General features: G+C 46.3%; 1 protein-coding gene across 1 annotated transcript; it reads right to left on the bottom strand.

Moving 5' to 3' along the window:
- Nucleotides 1-550: 550 nt before the first annotated feature.
- Nucleotides 551-9469, bottom strand: LOC136524320 (rRNA biogenesis protein rrp-36-like). Its single transcript, XM_066517737.1, has 2 exons — nt 9248-9469; nt 551-781 (listed from the first exon to the last, which is right to left on the bottom strand). The coding sequence occupies exons 1-2, from the start codon at nt 9467-9469 to the stop codon at nt 551-553; spliced, it is 453 nt and encodes a 150-aa protein (XP_066373834.1).
- Between the last annotated feature and the right edge of the window lie 6699 nt (nt 9470-16168).

Genomic DNA, 16168 nt, shown 5'->3' on the forward strand with positions numbered 1-16168 from the left:
ACCAATCCATGCCTAAGATGACATCTAGGTTAGTGGAAGGTAACAGGGTTAGGTCGGCTTCAAAGGTAAGGCCCTCTATGGTAAGACTCACTCCCTTACATATGTGGGTGCACTTTAGGTCTCCTAAGGGTGAGCTGGTGATGATAGGCTTTCCACGTGGGTTTACAAGCAGGTCATGTTCTCATGCAAACTTGGATGATATGTATGAACAAGTTGCTCCAGAGTCAAATAGAACTGATGCAGTATTGCCATTAACTAAAAACATACCGTACACCACGTTAGGGGCAGTCTGTGCTTCCTCGGCGTCCAGATGGTTGAGACGTCCACGAGTAGCAGATCCCTTGAACTGAGACTTCTGAGCAGCTGAGTTCTGAGGGCACTCAGTGGCTTTGTGACCCGGTTGGCCACAAGCGAAGCAGGTGAAAGACGCACCGCCTGTAGGGGTTTGCGCGGGTGCCTTCTAGTTTCCAGTGCTTGGTGCAAAGTGGTTCTGTGCTGGGCGTTCATTTGCTGAGCGGGGATGGTTGGAACGATCCTGAGTGTTGCGGTCCTAAGCATAATGGTCCCGGGTGTAACGATCTTGAGCAGGACGGGAGTATTTGGTGGTGTAGTCTCCACCACTCCTACTCGATCCAGGGTTGTCATCCCTGTTGTGACGTGAGCGTTCCCTGGATGGTGCATCTCTGCGGAACCTCTTGCGATCACATCCACGGAAGGACTCTTCAGGCTTATGCTTCCTTTCCCTGTGCTCCTCTCTAGCTTCAGCACGGTCCTTCTCAATCTGGATGCAACAATCCACCAGAGCACGCAATGTGTTACTCTCAATACCGCCAAACTTCAGCTTGATGTGCGGGTTAAGTCCCTTGTGGTAGTAGTACAGCTTCTCCTTCTCAGAGTTCACAACATAGGAAGGTGCATAGCGTAGAAGGTTGGTGAAACGAGTAGTGTACTCAGTCACCTTGTCCTTTCCCATCTTGATGCTGCGGAACTCCTCAGCTTTGGCCTCCATGATACCCTTGGGAATGTGGTACTCAATGAATGCTTCAGCGAACTCATCCCATGAGATGTTGGCAGGGTCCTCATGGGAATCACTGAAACTATCCCACTAGGCGCGTGCTGCACCTATGAGCTGGTGTGTGGCAGCTCCAACACACTCATCATCAGTGAAAGTGGTGAGGTCAAGCTTCTTTTCCATCTCCTTGAGCCAGTCATCGGCTACGAGCGGGTCAGGGTCGGTGCCATCATAGGTAGGTGGCCTTAGCTTCAGAAATCCTTCTAGCTTCCTTTGGAAATCATTCTGTTGACCTCCCTGGCGACGATTTGCTCCTTCCACAAGAGCTGCAAGAAGTTGGGTCTATTGTGCCATCACTTCTGCCAGGTTCGATGGTGGTGGTGGTGGAATGTTCTCCTCAGGCGGTGGGGTATTCTCCAGGTGGAAGGGTATCCCTCCACGTCCACGGCCACGGCCACGGCCACGGTTGTTGCCACCACGTTCCCCATTTGGTTCGGCTGGTTCGGGGATGGCCGCACGTCCACGGTTCATTAGGCGATTAGAATGGAGGTTCGGCATCTGCAACATGGATCATATAAATTTTAGTGTTTGTGCCATGAGTGCTTATAATTCAATATGATTACATGTTTTTGACGATTTAAAGAAAACATTTATGCTATCCAACACTCATTACAAAGAAGCAATAAGATCCATAAGATGCAATAAGATCCAAAACATTCATTACATGGGTTTTATTACATAGCATCATCTCCAGTAGCTACACTTGAAGACGTGCGAGAATCGTACTACGCATAGTGTCTCATAATACATCTCATAAGGGGTACATCATGGGGTACAACTCATGGAAGCTACTGACATGACTCATGACCATGCAGGGTCATCTACTCTAACTCGTACACCGTAGCTGGGATACGACTGTTCTCGATCTCGATCTCCTCGTCAGACTTGTGAAGTCAGGACACGTACTTCAAGGCTTCGGCGAGCTCCTCAGTAGGCTTGGCTCTAGGTAGGGTAGGGCAGGCATCTAGGTTGAGGCGAGTCAGGGCTAGCTCAAACTCCTCTATCCTAGGCTTCGTCTTGCTATGAATCTCCTTGGGTAGCTGATCCCACATACCCTTCATCTCCCTGAGGCGCTTCCTGTCAGACTTCTGCCAAGCCTGCCAAGTCCTCTCACACTTGTCCTATAGGTACTCGTTCTACCTGAGTGCCTCGATCAGGTGACCCTGGTTGCGAACGGCCTTCTTCCTGAACTCCTCTAACTCCTGAGTCATGGTCTTGTTCTTGGAATGGATTTTCAGCATATCAATCCCCTTGGACCTCTCTCTGTCTCCTCTACAGTTGAACTCAGCCTTCCTGTCATCCAACTCTCTCTGCAACTCCAAGACCTTGCTGTCGAGGTAGCAGTTGCTGTTGCCTAGGTCAGCTGCTTTGTCCTGTAAGTCAGCGACCTCGGCTCTGTGGACTTCTTCACGATGGTTGAGCTCGTCCTGTAGCTGGGCAACTGTCTCAAGCAAACTAGCTCGCTCCTGTGCTCCCTACGAGTCTTGCTCCTGGTACTCCCACAGAAGGGCCTGGTGCTGACATCTCTTCTGCTCAAGCTAGGTCACGTACCTATCCTGCTCTAGTAGGTGGATAGCTGAGACATGAAGGCATCAGTCCTCCTCAGCAAAGATAACTCTACCGGCTGCGAAACTCTACTCACTAGGGGTAAGGCTGAGGTCGAGGGCCTGGGGAAGTAGACGGAACTCTGTCGTCTTCAGGTGCTCGTAGTGGTCCCTCATCACTCTACGAAGTGCCTTGTGTGAGATAGCTCGCAGTCCCTCCTCAACTATGTCCTCTATAGTCATCTCGTGAAAGCTGGAACGGAAGGTAAGGTAGAGCTAGCTGGGAACTCAACTGAGGTGACAACCAGTCCTTCGATTCCTCCATCCTGGGTTGGCTTCCCAGTGCAGGTGACCTTGACAAGCTCGTCGGGGACTCCTAACATGATGAGTACTCGGCAGAGGGTCTATGCAAAACCCCCGAGCTCACGTAGGTCGAAGGTGAGCTTGGCGTGGTCCATAGGTAGCGGTCCTAGAGGCGGCCCTTTGACGTTCGTTACCATCTACATGTTTCAAGGAACAGGTGTTAGCAGGTCAATAATAGATAAGCCTTGCATAAAAGTAAATGCAGGGTCGGTATATAACCGAAAGAAGGGATGTCCACGTCCTATTCTATCGTCCATTTCTGAGGGTTTCGTCCTAAGGTCAAGTATGGCTCTGATACCAACTGAAACAACCCTGATTTCCGCGATGGGAAATCCACAGAGTCGAAGTGTAATAAGACCATGGTAGATCGTATTACCCAAATTCCAGTCGATGATCACATCCATACATCGATAATATCAGAGTACAAATAGTGTGGAATTACATAAATTATTACATCGCCGCATTGGCGGAATCAAAAGTAGCATTCATTCAGAACAGCTTGAAGATAAGATCACCAAACTCGAGCGTAGGAACGAATCCCTCAACCGTCAAACTCCTCAGAGCTATACTCCTCAGCAGAACCTATGTGCCAAAATTTATCAGTACGATTTGTACTGGCCACTCCCAACCCTATGAGCGTTGCTTTGTGGTAATTGGATGCAAGTCGAATATATTCAAAAGGAACCTATAAGGCTGGGGTTTCCTATGTATTAGCATATCAAGTATATAATAGTATAGTCAGGTTTTAACACCATTACCACACCCATTCCACCCCATTCCCATTCCAGAGCCAGGTTTTGATCCTGGGATCGATGTACCACCATCACCATACCATAACCATACCATCACTCAGTCGACAGGCCAACTCCCTCTCGGCACTGTCTCAAGGCCCATAGCCCCTGGCTACGACCGAACACTCACTCTCTGGGGGAAGAAGAGAAGGACTCATCTCATATCTAGTTTAAGCGAAACCCAGGAAAGGTCCATAGCCGACAAGTCGGCACATGTATCGATCGATCAACCATACACTCTGCAGAGGTTTTACATAACCACAAGATCCGCCTTCCTCGCTGACCGTCGTCAACTGGGCTGATTTCGACCGCTTGCTAGCCTAGGATAATGCCACTCTACCATTCAGCCCTGGTACACCCCAAGTCTGGTCTAGGGTGGCTAAAACTGTGAGTCATGAGCCGGGTCCATAAGGTCTCCATGAAGTCTCAGAAGGGTGTGGGGGAAATCCTCCGTGCCCCGTACCTCCCTTGCACTGTCCGCTATCAACCTAGCAGTAGTGGCAATATCCTACCAAGTAGTCCGGCCGTCCCGCACCATATAGGGCGAGTGGTACATAAGGCTTCCTGGTGAATCTGAGTACTAGTAAGTCCTTAGGGATGACCAAGCCAGAATATCTTCATCAGGGTTTCCATTTACCGTGCCACCACAGCACCTCCGCCCTGTGCTCCACCCATCACAGGTTCACACCCAGGGCCACCTCATATTCCATTTACCCACCATAGGTATCCATTCCAGGGGTGCCCAGGTAGCACCCCATGGCAAGACTTGCCCCAGGCTCGTCGTATACTCCAGCTTGGTCGACACAACCCTCACCCTCCACGCACCCAAGTCACCCACGCAGCACTCTCCCCATAGTCCAGATAATACCAGTTTCCACCATGCATCCATGTAGTGCATGCGTAGTAGAAGTAATAAGCAATGAAATATAGTAGCAAGCGTGTGACTAGCCTATCAGCTAGGTGAGCAGGGGCAAGGTTGTGTCAAGGTAAAGGCCATCAAGGAAGCATACTACCATGCAAGTCCTATCATAGCATGATTATAACAACAAGGTAGAGCAATAGCAGTTCTATGTTAGCCATGCGTAATAGGTGCTACAAAATTGGGTGGGATGTGGCACCTTCAGTGTAGTCGTCTCCGTACTCCTCATGGTACTCACGATCCTCGTCCGTCAGGTTCTCCTCCGAGTCTGCAAACGATCGTATTATAGTCGCGTTAGCGACATCTATAAAGTAGCACAAAGAAGCAATGAAAATCCAAAAGAGCCAAATGCACTAAATCATGGGTTCATTGTGTAGAGCTCGATTTTAGATGAATTTCGGTCTAGGTTTCATATTTTCCTGAGGTTGTATGAATTAGTTATGAATTTCCGAAGACTAAATCTATTTGGCTGGTAAGGTGGTCGGAGTGGTCGCCGAGGTCCTCGATGCTGGCGTGGTCTCAATTTTGGCATGACGTCAGCATGGCATCATTAGAGCTATACTGCAGCTGACAGGTGGGTCCAGAGTCTCTGTGTCGCTGACATGTGGGCCCTGGTCAACGACCAATGTTGATCGGTCAATGGTCAATACAGGCCGGGCCCAATCTGGGCCGGTTGAGCCTAGATACAGGCTGAGCTTCGGCCCGCCTTGTGGCGCGTGCTGGTGCGGCCACGTCGTTTCACTGGGCCACTTAACGGGCCGTGGTCCACGGGCACAGGTGAGGCGCGGTTCATGGTGGTCTCGGCAAGCGAAGCCTTGGTGGTCTCGATGGTCTCGGTAAGCGAGACGGAGTCTCAGTGGTCTCGGCAATGGTGGTCTTGGCGAGCGAGACGGAGTCATGGTGGTCTCAGCATGTGGTCTCGGCGAGCGAGACGGAGTCTCAGTGGTCTCGGCATGTGGTCTCTGCATGTGGTCTCTGCATGTGGTCTCTGCATGTGGTCTCTACATGTGGTCTCTGCATGTGTTCTCTGCATGTGGTCTCTGCATGTGGTCTCTACATGTGGTCTCGGCAGGTGGTCTCTGCATGTGGTCTCGGCATGTGGTCTCTGCATGTGGTCTTTGCATGTGGTCTCTGCATGTGGTCTCTGCATGTGGTCTCGGCAAGCGAGATGGAGTCACGGTGGTCTCAGCATGTGGTCTCTGTGAGCGAGATGGAGTCACGGTGGTCTCGGCATGTGGTCTCTACATGTGGTCTCTGCATGTGGTCTCTGCATGTGGTCTCTACATGTGGTCTCTGCATGTGGTCTCTACATGTGGTCTCTGCATGTGGTCTCTACATGTGGTCTCTACATGTGGTCTCTGCATGTGGTCTCTACATGTGGTCTCTACATGTGGTCTATGCATGTGGTCTCTACATGTGGTCTCTACATGTGGTCTCTACATGTGGTCTCTACATGTGGTCTCTGCATGTGGTCTCTACATGTGGTCTCTGCATGTGGTCTCGTGCTTGTGGCCAAGGGGGCTGCGGCTAACTATCATCGACTTGGTCTATGCGGCTATCTTTCGGTCATCACGGTGATGCTCTACGGCTACGTTCCAGTCTAGCGAGGTGGTCGGGTGAGCCGGTGGTGGCTGCGCCATGGTGGCGGCGTCGTGAGCGCGGCGTGTGTGTGCTCGACTACAGCGTCCATGGGGCTAGGAGGGGTCTACGGTGTGGTTGTGGATGCTGTGCTTGTGTATCCAGAGGCTGGAGGTGGCCTTGGCCTACGCGCTCACGGTGTGGAGCGCCATGGCCAGAATAGCAGAGTCCGGCGGCGAGCAGGGGAAAATTGGGCGCTCACCGTAGGTGTCGTGGGAGATAGGATGGCGGTGCAGTGGAGGGTCGTGGCCGTGTAGAGGCGATGCAGTGCCGTGCCGAGCAGCTATGTTGATGTAGCTGATCGGGGCGGCACTCCTGGCTCCAGCGAGGTGCGGTTCCGCTTCTCCCTTCTTGCTCTGGCAGTGACGTCCTTCTCCGCGCCTCTCCTTCTCCTCTCGTCCCTCGGCTTAGTGAGTTAGTGTGGACCGCATGGCGGCGGTGAGGTGTGGTGAATGGGGGCTAGGGCTCGGGGTCCTCATTTTATAGGCCAAGCTCCATGCTCATCCATGGCGGATGGCAGAACGGCTGGTGATGCGACGAGCACATCGGACGGCTCTCGTGCGCGGGGGCGGTTGCGTGGGCACGGTGCTAAGGTGGGGGACAGGGTCATGCGATGTGCGTGACCCTAGGCCCGTGTCTGCTACTTTGGTTGGGGCTCGGTCGAGAGGTGAGGCTGGCGTGGGGAAGAAGATGATCCTATAGCTGGGCGGCTGACAGAGGGGGCCCATATATCATCTTGTCCTAATGCGGCGACGTGCGGTGCGTGACGGCTGACGGGCGGGTCTGGCTCGTCAGCGGCGTGCACGTACGGGCGGCGATGCTAGGCTGGCTGGCTGGGCCAGTCGAGGTAGGCTGGGCTGAGCTGCTGCCTCCCACTTCTTACATTTTGTATTATGTTACACCCCTCTCATGTATATAAATCAAAGTGGCCTACTTCACCTCTGATAAAATGTTCCATGGTGATAAACATTGGTCAAAGTATTTATTGGGATATTAATCCCATATTAGTTCATTTATTCATAAACACATACTTGTTAGCTTTTATTAATCAACACATAAATCAAATAAAATCCAAATCACCATGTTGAATATAATGCAACTTGATGTATGCTATGTGGTAAAATAAATTCTAGGTGATGAGGTGAGATACTCGTGCCAGTCATATAGGTTTAGTTAGTGCAAGGTTAGGGGTTTTCCTACATGCCACATCATCACTTAAGGGTTTTAAAGAAAGAAAAATTTTGTAGTTGAGATTTTTGGTGTGTGGATTTTTGGGTTGTTACAATCACCACAAAGGTCCAACAATTACATACTAAGGACAAGGGGGCTGCAAGCTATATCTGATCTCTGACATCACTCATCGCCATCACCATTTCCCTTGTTGTCTGAGCGTGAAGCACCGAGTGGGCGAGAAGAACTCTATCCTGGAGCACCAATACCACCGTAAAGATCCTGGCCACCAAAGCCGTAGTCACTGGTAGAGTACCTGGGGTCACTGCCGAAGATGTCCTACCAGAAAGCCGAACCCATCTCCTCTCCCGCACTAGGGCATGGCTCCTGCTATGCCTGCTCTTGAGGCTGCTCCTACAGAGGCTGCTATCGCTGAAAGAACTTAGCAAACTGCCTATCATATCTGGCCTGCTGCTGCTCCTCAGTCTCTAGCTCACTAGCTGCTGAGACTGCTCCATCTGATAGAGGAGACCTAGGAGGATCAAGCCCAAGTCTGGTAGCTAACTGCTTTAGAGTCCTGGTGTCCTTCCTCCTAGCCTCCCCCTCCTTCCTCTACCTAGACTCAATGCCCTGCTGCCTAACCTAAATGTCCCATCACATACCAAAGATGGAACTAAAAAACTTACGGATAGGCGAGGGAGAACTGCCACTGCCTGAGGAAGAACATGAGTGAGAACCACGTGGCTGAAGGGAAGCTCCTCCTGCTGGTGCACCACCGGTAGGTGCATCTGCCATAGCTATAGCTGCTGCTTCCCCTAGACCTACTAGAGGTATCCCTGTCTCAGGCAAGTCTGCAACAATCTTTAGGACCTTGTGAATCTTGTCATACTTGAATGTGTGCCCTATGACCTTCTCAATCATATACATGATATAAGGAGAAAATCCATAGCCCATGAGGGGCCTCTCACCTACACTCTGGATCCCACACTAGATAAAGTCAAAAACACTGAAGGGTCGAGCATCAAGTGCCATCCTATGGAGCAGGTTCCTAGAGTAATCTATGATGTTTCCCTTATCTCCACCCTTGCAATCAATGGTGTTCCTGAACATCCTATCCAGGTATCTGTAAGTTGGGTGAAGACCTAGAACCTTACCCACTGCTCCTCTCTCACCTCCTAGTGGGTACATGTAGGCCAGCTGCTCTAGAGGAAGTACCTATTCTGTGTGAATCTTATCCCTCTAGAGATCATCCTCTAAGAAGCCAAGCTGGGCGACGAATACATCATAATCAACACTACTGGCCCTCAAGCATCCAGTGCATCCGCCTCTCATCCTCCTCAATGAATAGAGTAGCATAAAACTGAGCTACCACCTCTATGTTCCAGTCATGCTGGAATTCCATGATCTCATAAACTCCTATGCGCTGGCAAATGGCAATAGCATGATCAACTGAGGCCTTCTGCAACTCTCTGATGTACTGCTAGTCTATCCACTAAGATTTGGCTACCACAGGGTTCCTGGTGAGAATCACACTAGAGTAGAAGTCCATGAGAAAGGCTGTCTGGAAGCAGTGGTCATACTAAACCTTAGGTAAGCCTCTTGGATCTACTCTTCTCTCATCTTTGGCTTTCCTGGTCATGCCCTTTCCCATGTAGTCAACTCTAGAAACACAAGAGGACACATTAGTTAGACGTGTCTCAAGAAGACCATAATGCATACCCTGACCAGGTTGGTGCTAAAATGGAGGTACTGGCTCCTCCTCAATTTCCTGCTCCTCATCTGAGCTGTCACCATCTGATCCTTTGTCAGTGCTCTTCCTCTTTCTATCTTCTATGGGCTCCACTCTGAACTCATCAATATCTGTGTCAGAGGAAGAACTATTGTCTCCCTCTTTGTACTGTGGAGCACCCCTAGTAGCCCTGGAGAGTACCTTGTTGCTGCCCTGCTCCTGCTGACTAAATCTAGGATGCATTTCCTGTCTTGTCTTCTTGTGTTTCTCCAAAGCTAGATCATGCCTATGCTTGGACCTAGGCTCCTGTCTTCCGCTCATAGTTGTTGTCCTATTTCCAAAGATTTGCAAGGAATTTTAGATACATGCCCATAGCTTAATCTTGAATTGCAATTAGACAGATTCTTTTATCCATGGTTTTACAATCACCTCGACATACCACTGTCACTAGGTTTGCAAAACGTAGATACAAAAGAAACTAAGACTAATATACAACTATTGAATTTGATTCAATCAAAGGGAAGTAGTGGCCTACTCTGCTGGCTCATATCGGACGCGTCCGGTAGGCATACTGGACACGTCTAGTATGTGCGCTCAGCAACCCTAACCAGGGTCCCTAGATTCAACCCATCACAGATCAATTCCAAACTTTAGGCATTGCTTCTATATCACCAATGCAGCATATTGACCGAAGGAATTTCACAACCATGCTTTAACCACGTAGATCGGACGAGGTCTGGGATTAGTGTACCTTGAGAGAAGAGATGAGAAAGTGATGTGAAATCCAAATCCCCGGGCCTTCAACCTTGATGCAAGCCTTCTCCAATGCAATCTCCCTCTCTCCCTTTTCTTGGTGAAAGCCTTGGTCACCCTAGGTGAGGAGGAGGGCATCGGCTAGGTTGGTTGGAAAGAGATAAAACTGAATTGGCCGAAGGGGTACGCTCAGTCTTTTAGCCCCACTCATATCGGACATGTCCGGTATACATAGGCTGGCCCAAGTTGTTCCAAAAGGTGTTTTCTCTCTTCCAATCCCCTTCTATGTTATTTCTGAGTCCAAAAAGGTATATAATCTTGATCCAAACTGTGTATCATCACTTTTCTTATCCAATGCCATGAATTGATTTTCTCTTTTCCAAATATTTGGCATAAACATGATTTTGCTTACTTGAGAGAGACATAGTGAGACATAGTAGAATGTGGACTTAAGAAAGTCAGGTCATGTGTAATTAGCCAATCAAACTATCAAGGAGAGCTATAATTATCACATGACAAGGCTAGGTCACAAAGACCAAGATCCAAATAGATTTTCCAAAATCACACTTCCTATGCATGCTAGTTAGGGAATTTTTTTTGAAAAACTTCTAACCTATGTCACACAAATGCACATTCTAACATATAAAAGGCCTTAGATGCACTTACAATGCATGTATGTAAAAACATACCTTTGCCTTGAGCCCACAAGAATACCACTAAGAAAATACATAGCATGATAATCTTTTTGTTGACCTTAATTGCCAAATAATCATGCTAGATACGAAATCAATTTTTCATCCAAAGGACTACAAAGAATGCTACATAAATTTGTTAGTCCACAAGGTGCAAAATAGAAATTGAGCTCTCCCTAAATAAGTGCTTTAAGTAATTTGAATGACTTTCAACTAGCACTTTATTCTATTAAGAATTTTGGGAGTCAATTTTCTATTTTGAACCACAACCAAACAATTTGCCATATTTAAATTTGAGTTCAAGAGATGCTCACAAACCACTTAGATTTGGTAAACCACAAGCTTTTGAGTAACTTGAGGATATATGAAAATATATGGATCAAAGACTTAGTTGCAATTCTTTTAGTGTTCTGGTTCCTGCAATATCGAACACGTCCGGTAGTATACCAGACACGTCTAGAATACGTAGAATAGAAACACTTTCTTTCTGTCCCTAGCCATATCGGACACGTCTGATAGGGGCAGGACAGAACAAATTAACTCGCTGTTTGTGATTCTTCGTTTAGCTCTCTTATTTATTGTATACCTGCATCTCAACAAATGAATTGCTCTACTAGAGAGCTATTAAAAGCATCATATGGCAAGCATGATAATTATTAAGTAAAACTAATTAGCCACTTTCAATTTTTCACAAGAATGCCTATTTGTGAGTCATTGAGCACAAAACAAACCAAGTGGCTATCCTATAACGGTTTAAGTACTTGTTACCAATGGTGAAAATGAAGTAAATGATATATTCATTAAATTAGCTTCGGGTCAACCATATAGGAGATTATGATGAGAATCGATTGATAGATTGAGTGAATATTTTCAATTTACTTGCTCAACCACCCTGATGCCTTCATCTCATCACTAAGTACCTACATCATTAACATAAGCACACTTTGGTACCCAACTCTTATTGGGTCCTTTTGGGTTGGTCAACAAGTGCTTAGGCACCCAAATGGCTTTAGCACTAGTTTGTGGTGAACACATCACCTTGCTAGTGCTAACTCCATTTGTGGTCTTCCTAAGCTTATCATTATAAACAAATGTCTTCGCCTTAGGAGTGGTACCATTTGGGCATTCATAGCTTAAATGCCCCTTTCTTCTACAAGCATAGCATATGCGACCTTTGTTTGCTCTATGATTTCTTTGCTTGTATGGACATCTATCAACCTTGTGGCCCATCTCATTGCATCCATAGCATCTTCTTGTTGCAACTTGGGCTTCTTTTCTTGCCTCTTTGTACATTGGGCATTTCTTGGTAGGATGCCCTAATTTCTTGCTCATGAGACAAGCGCTTTGTTCATCACTTTTCTTTTGGTTGGCCAACTTGTTTGAGACCTTTTGTTCAGCCACTTCACACTTGTCAGCCCAACTCTTATGTGGACACATGGCCCACTCATGTCCATATAATCCACAACCATAGCATAACCTTTTTCCATGTTTTTTGCTCTTGGTTGTGTTGGCCTTGCTTGAAATGTGATTCTTTTGTTGGATTTAAAAGGAAGCAAGGTTTGAACCCTTCTCAAGCTTCTTCACCATGTTATCACGGTTATCTTGAGAAGGTTATGCTTTCTCCTTACCCTTCAACCAAATCACATCTTTCTTTAATCTTTCCACCTCTTCTTTGAGCTCTATGTTTTCTATGAGATTTAGCTCAATCGAAGATTGGCTTGCTTGAGGAGCACATTCATTAGTACAAGAAATATTTATTTGAGATGATGTACTAGTGAGTGAATGTGTGAGAGGTTGAGAAAATTTTTCTAATGTGATCACAACCTCATGAGCTACCTCAAGCATGATGCTTGATTCAACTACTTCCTTATGAGAGCACTTTAGATGAACATAGTTTGCTTGTAGCACATTATACTTGCTTGATAGTTCATCTAGCCTTGCCTTGAGCTCCAAGTTTTCCTTCTCTAGTTGTGAAACACTAGAAGTGGAGTTAGTAACTAAAGCATGCTCAATTGACAATTTTTTATACCTTTCACTTAGAGCCTTTAGTTCTTCCATCTTGGAGATGAGAAACAATTCTTGCTTTTGAAGTGATTGCTCTTGCTTCTCAATCTTTTTCTTCAAGCTCATTATTCTTTTCAACTATCTTCATGATGATGAACTTGTCTTTGCGGTTGAGATGATTAAGGTTGTAGTTGTCTTCAACTTCAACATCACTCTTATCTTGATCATCTACTTGTGCTTTCTCCTTTTCTTGATCTTTCTAGTTACTCTTCTTCTTGCTTTTCTTGGCCATGAGACACAAGTGATGAGTATCATGAGATACTGAGGTTGACTCATCACTTGGTCACCACTAGGCTTGAGCATCGTTGCAAACAGCTGCTTGCTGCTCTGCTAACTTGGCCATACCAGACACATCCAGTATGTGCAGGCAGACAGTAGGTCATGCGCTGCTTGCACTTCTTGCTCTGGCTTGGCGCTCTTGAGGTCTTGTGAGGCTTTTTCGCTGCATGAAGACACAATGGACATACTTTCCATTGACTCAATCTCAAGTGCATCATCACATTTGGATTTTCCATATAACTCAACAAGCCTAGTCCAAATGAGATGAGCACTCTCCAGAGGTGTTTGTCCATTGAAGATTGCCTCATCTTGAACCTCTACACTTAATGTACTCAAAATGACATTAATAGCTTGAGCATTGAGTTGCATGCATATCTCTTCCTGTTTTGACAAATTTTTATAGTTGCTCCAATCAACTATAGGAAGAGATATGCTTGCATCCACAATATGCTCAACAAGAGGACTAATATCTCTAAAAGCATTGACTACATGAATTGACCAAGGTAGAAAGTTTGAACCATCATTTTGGAGAAGCACCGGCTCCAACTCGATAGGCGTCGACATCCTTTTCTCACAGCAGTGAAGCTTTAGGTGAGAACCTCACTCTAATACCAATTGAAAGGACCTAGGATGCCGCCTAGAGGGGGGTGAATAGGCGTTTCTAAAAATTAACACCTTTAAATGCGGAAACAATTAGTAAAGAGAGTTTCTAAAATGGAAACTCCAAATTAAGTGTAGTACCACCCCTCACAAGTTAGCCACAGAGTAAACAAGGTATAAAGAATATATATAGAAGTTACAACCCTGTAATACAAAGTTAGAACAGAGAATGAATATATTAAGCACAAGCAGGAAATACCGGATGTGTCTGGTAGGTATACCAGATGTGTTCGCTATGCACGTGTTCTGCAGAACAGCCTGGCATAGTGATCAATACCGGACGTGTCCGGTAGCTATACCGGACGTATCCGGTATACACTGTTTCAGTGGAACAGCCCTAAACTTGCTCCTTTCGATTTCTAACTTCAAATCAAATTATAGGTACCTACTAGATATGGCAATATACATAGATAACGTACACAAGAGCAAGAGCAACACAAATATCAAATGAAATGCGAATTGAGACACGATATTTGCTTTTACTAAAGTTTGGGCTTGTTTGAGTCCTACTCTCCGTTGAGGGGGGCTATGGGCAACCCAGCAAAGGTCAGCCCTAGAGGGTACCACGAAGGTCACTCTAGCCAGAGTCTTTTCCAACTCCTTTTCCTCCTTCCACTAGTTGATTCCGAGGTGGCAGAATCGACCGTTATAAACTTTCCAAGGCACACCACAATCTCTTGGGTGCTCTCCGGCGATGCCTAGCCATTTAGGATGAAAGAGTCCAAGAGTAACAAATGCAAATCACGAGATTGACAATATGCACAAGTGCTCAAGTGGTTGAATGGCTCTCTTTTTGAATTTCTCTCAACCCACTAATTGATTTAGCAATTTGGATCACACACTCACTAAGAGAGGGTTTGGGAGAGTTGGCAAGGCTCAAAAATGTGTATGTGTATCAGCAGAATCAGCAGCCTCCAAAGGTGGAGGCTTGGGGGTATTCATACCCCCATGGAAAAACTAGTCGTTTTATAGCCGTTGCCATACCGGATGCATACCGGACACGTCCGGATGACTTACACTGCGCCAACAGTAACTGAGTTACAGTAACATTGTGAGGCGTCGAAACTCTCAATGAATGCCAGAACTTCCGACCATCGGAACTCCCGACTTACATCGAAACTCCCGACCCTCAACGCATTTGAAAACTAAGGTAACTGAGTTAAAGTATGTGAGGTGTCGGAACTCCCGACCCTCAAGGCAATTGAAAACTAGTCGTTGGCTTCTGGCCGTCCATACCGGACACGTCCGGTATGACCACCACAGTGAACTCTCCAAGTCAGTTAAGCACAAGACGTCAGAACTCCCGACCATTATCGGAACTCCCAACGAACCAACCCGAGATCAACAATATTATCATTATTGGGCAAATACTGGACACGTCCGGCATCAATACCGGCCACGTCCAGTATTGCCAGACCAGCAGAAATCAATTAGCTCTTTTGTCTCTCAAACACTCTAAAAACTCACATGGGTTGGCTTGAGCACTTATGAAACATTATCTATCAACATGATGCATCCCTCTTAATAGTACGACATTCCTATTAACTCAAATTTAAAAGTGTAATGAATTTAAACCTTTTGAGTTGATCTCTTTCAACCAAAGCCGTGTATTCCACTCTTCATCAAGTGAGGGTGCCAACATGTTTATATTGATCTTTTCACTTGAGCATAGCCATCTTGAGCACATGACTTGATTCCATTCATCAAATTTGAATAATCCCAAATGTATCAAGTCACTTCCATCAAACACTCCAATAGTGATTTGATCCTCCACAAAGACATGACCATCATAGCTTGATTAGTAGATCAACTAAATGCAAGTACTTCCTTCTTCACCCTAGCTAGGTTCTTCGACCGCCAAGCCATCGCTTGCCCTTCACCCTTGCTTAGTACCTCAAAGTCTTTCCTTGCTATCTTCACCATCTCAAGCCATCAAGTCACATCTTGTGTTGAATCATCCATTCATTTGTATTGTTATATTTTTCATTTCAATTTAGCAAGCTTCAAATATGAGACCATTCCATATGCAATCCCTCATGTCTCATTAATTAATTCTTACGAGCTTGCTTTCACGTAGTACATGAAAATCCCACAATAAATAAGCCTTTATATGAATTCCATTTGAATTGTTGTCTTGTGTTTGAACTAGATTGTTTGTACAACAACATATTATTTTGGCTTTCATTAAGTACCTGTGAGATAACCTATTACCTATCCACACTTAGCAAATGGGTTAGACCTTTAATTACGTTGCCATTCACTCATCCAAAACCCACTAAAGGGCTAGATGCACTTTCACTAAGAAGTACACCGCTCTTTCCTATGAATGGATCTTTGCATAAGTGAATCAGTCCACTATTCGGCAACGACAAAAGATAAAAAGCATCATGAATACACAATTGAGATATTTACCTGAGGAGGTAGATTCTGGCAGTGAAAGGGTCTCGTCTACCCTTCCAAGTTGAATGAGGCAAGTGGAACGAATAGCTCTGTG

This window comes from Miscanthus floridulus, chromosome 18 (assembly GCF_019320115.1).
Source record: "Miscanthus floridulus cultivar M001 chromosome 18, ASM1932011v1, whole genome shotgun sequence".
In the NCBI taxonomy this organism is placed as follows: Eukaryota; Viridiplantae; Streptophyta; class Magnoliopsida; order Poales; family Poaceae; genus Miscanthus; species Miscanthus floridulus.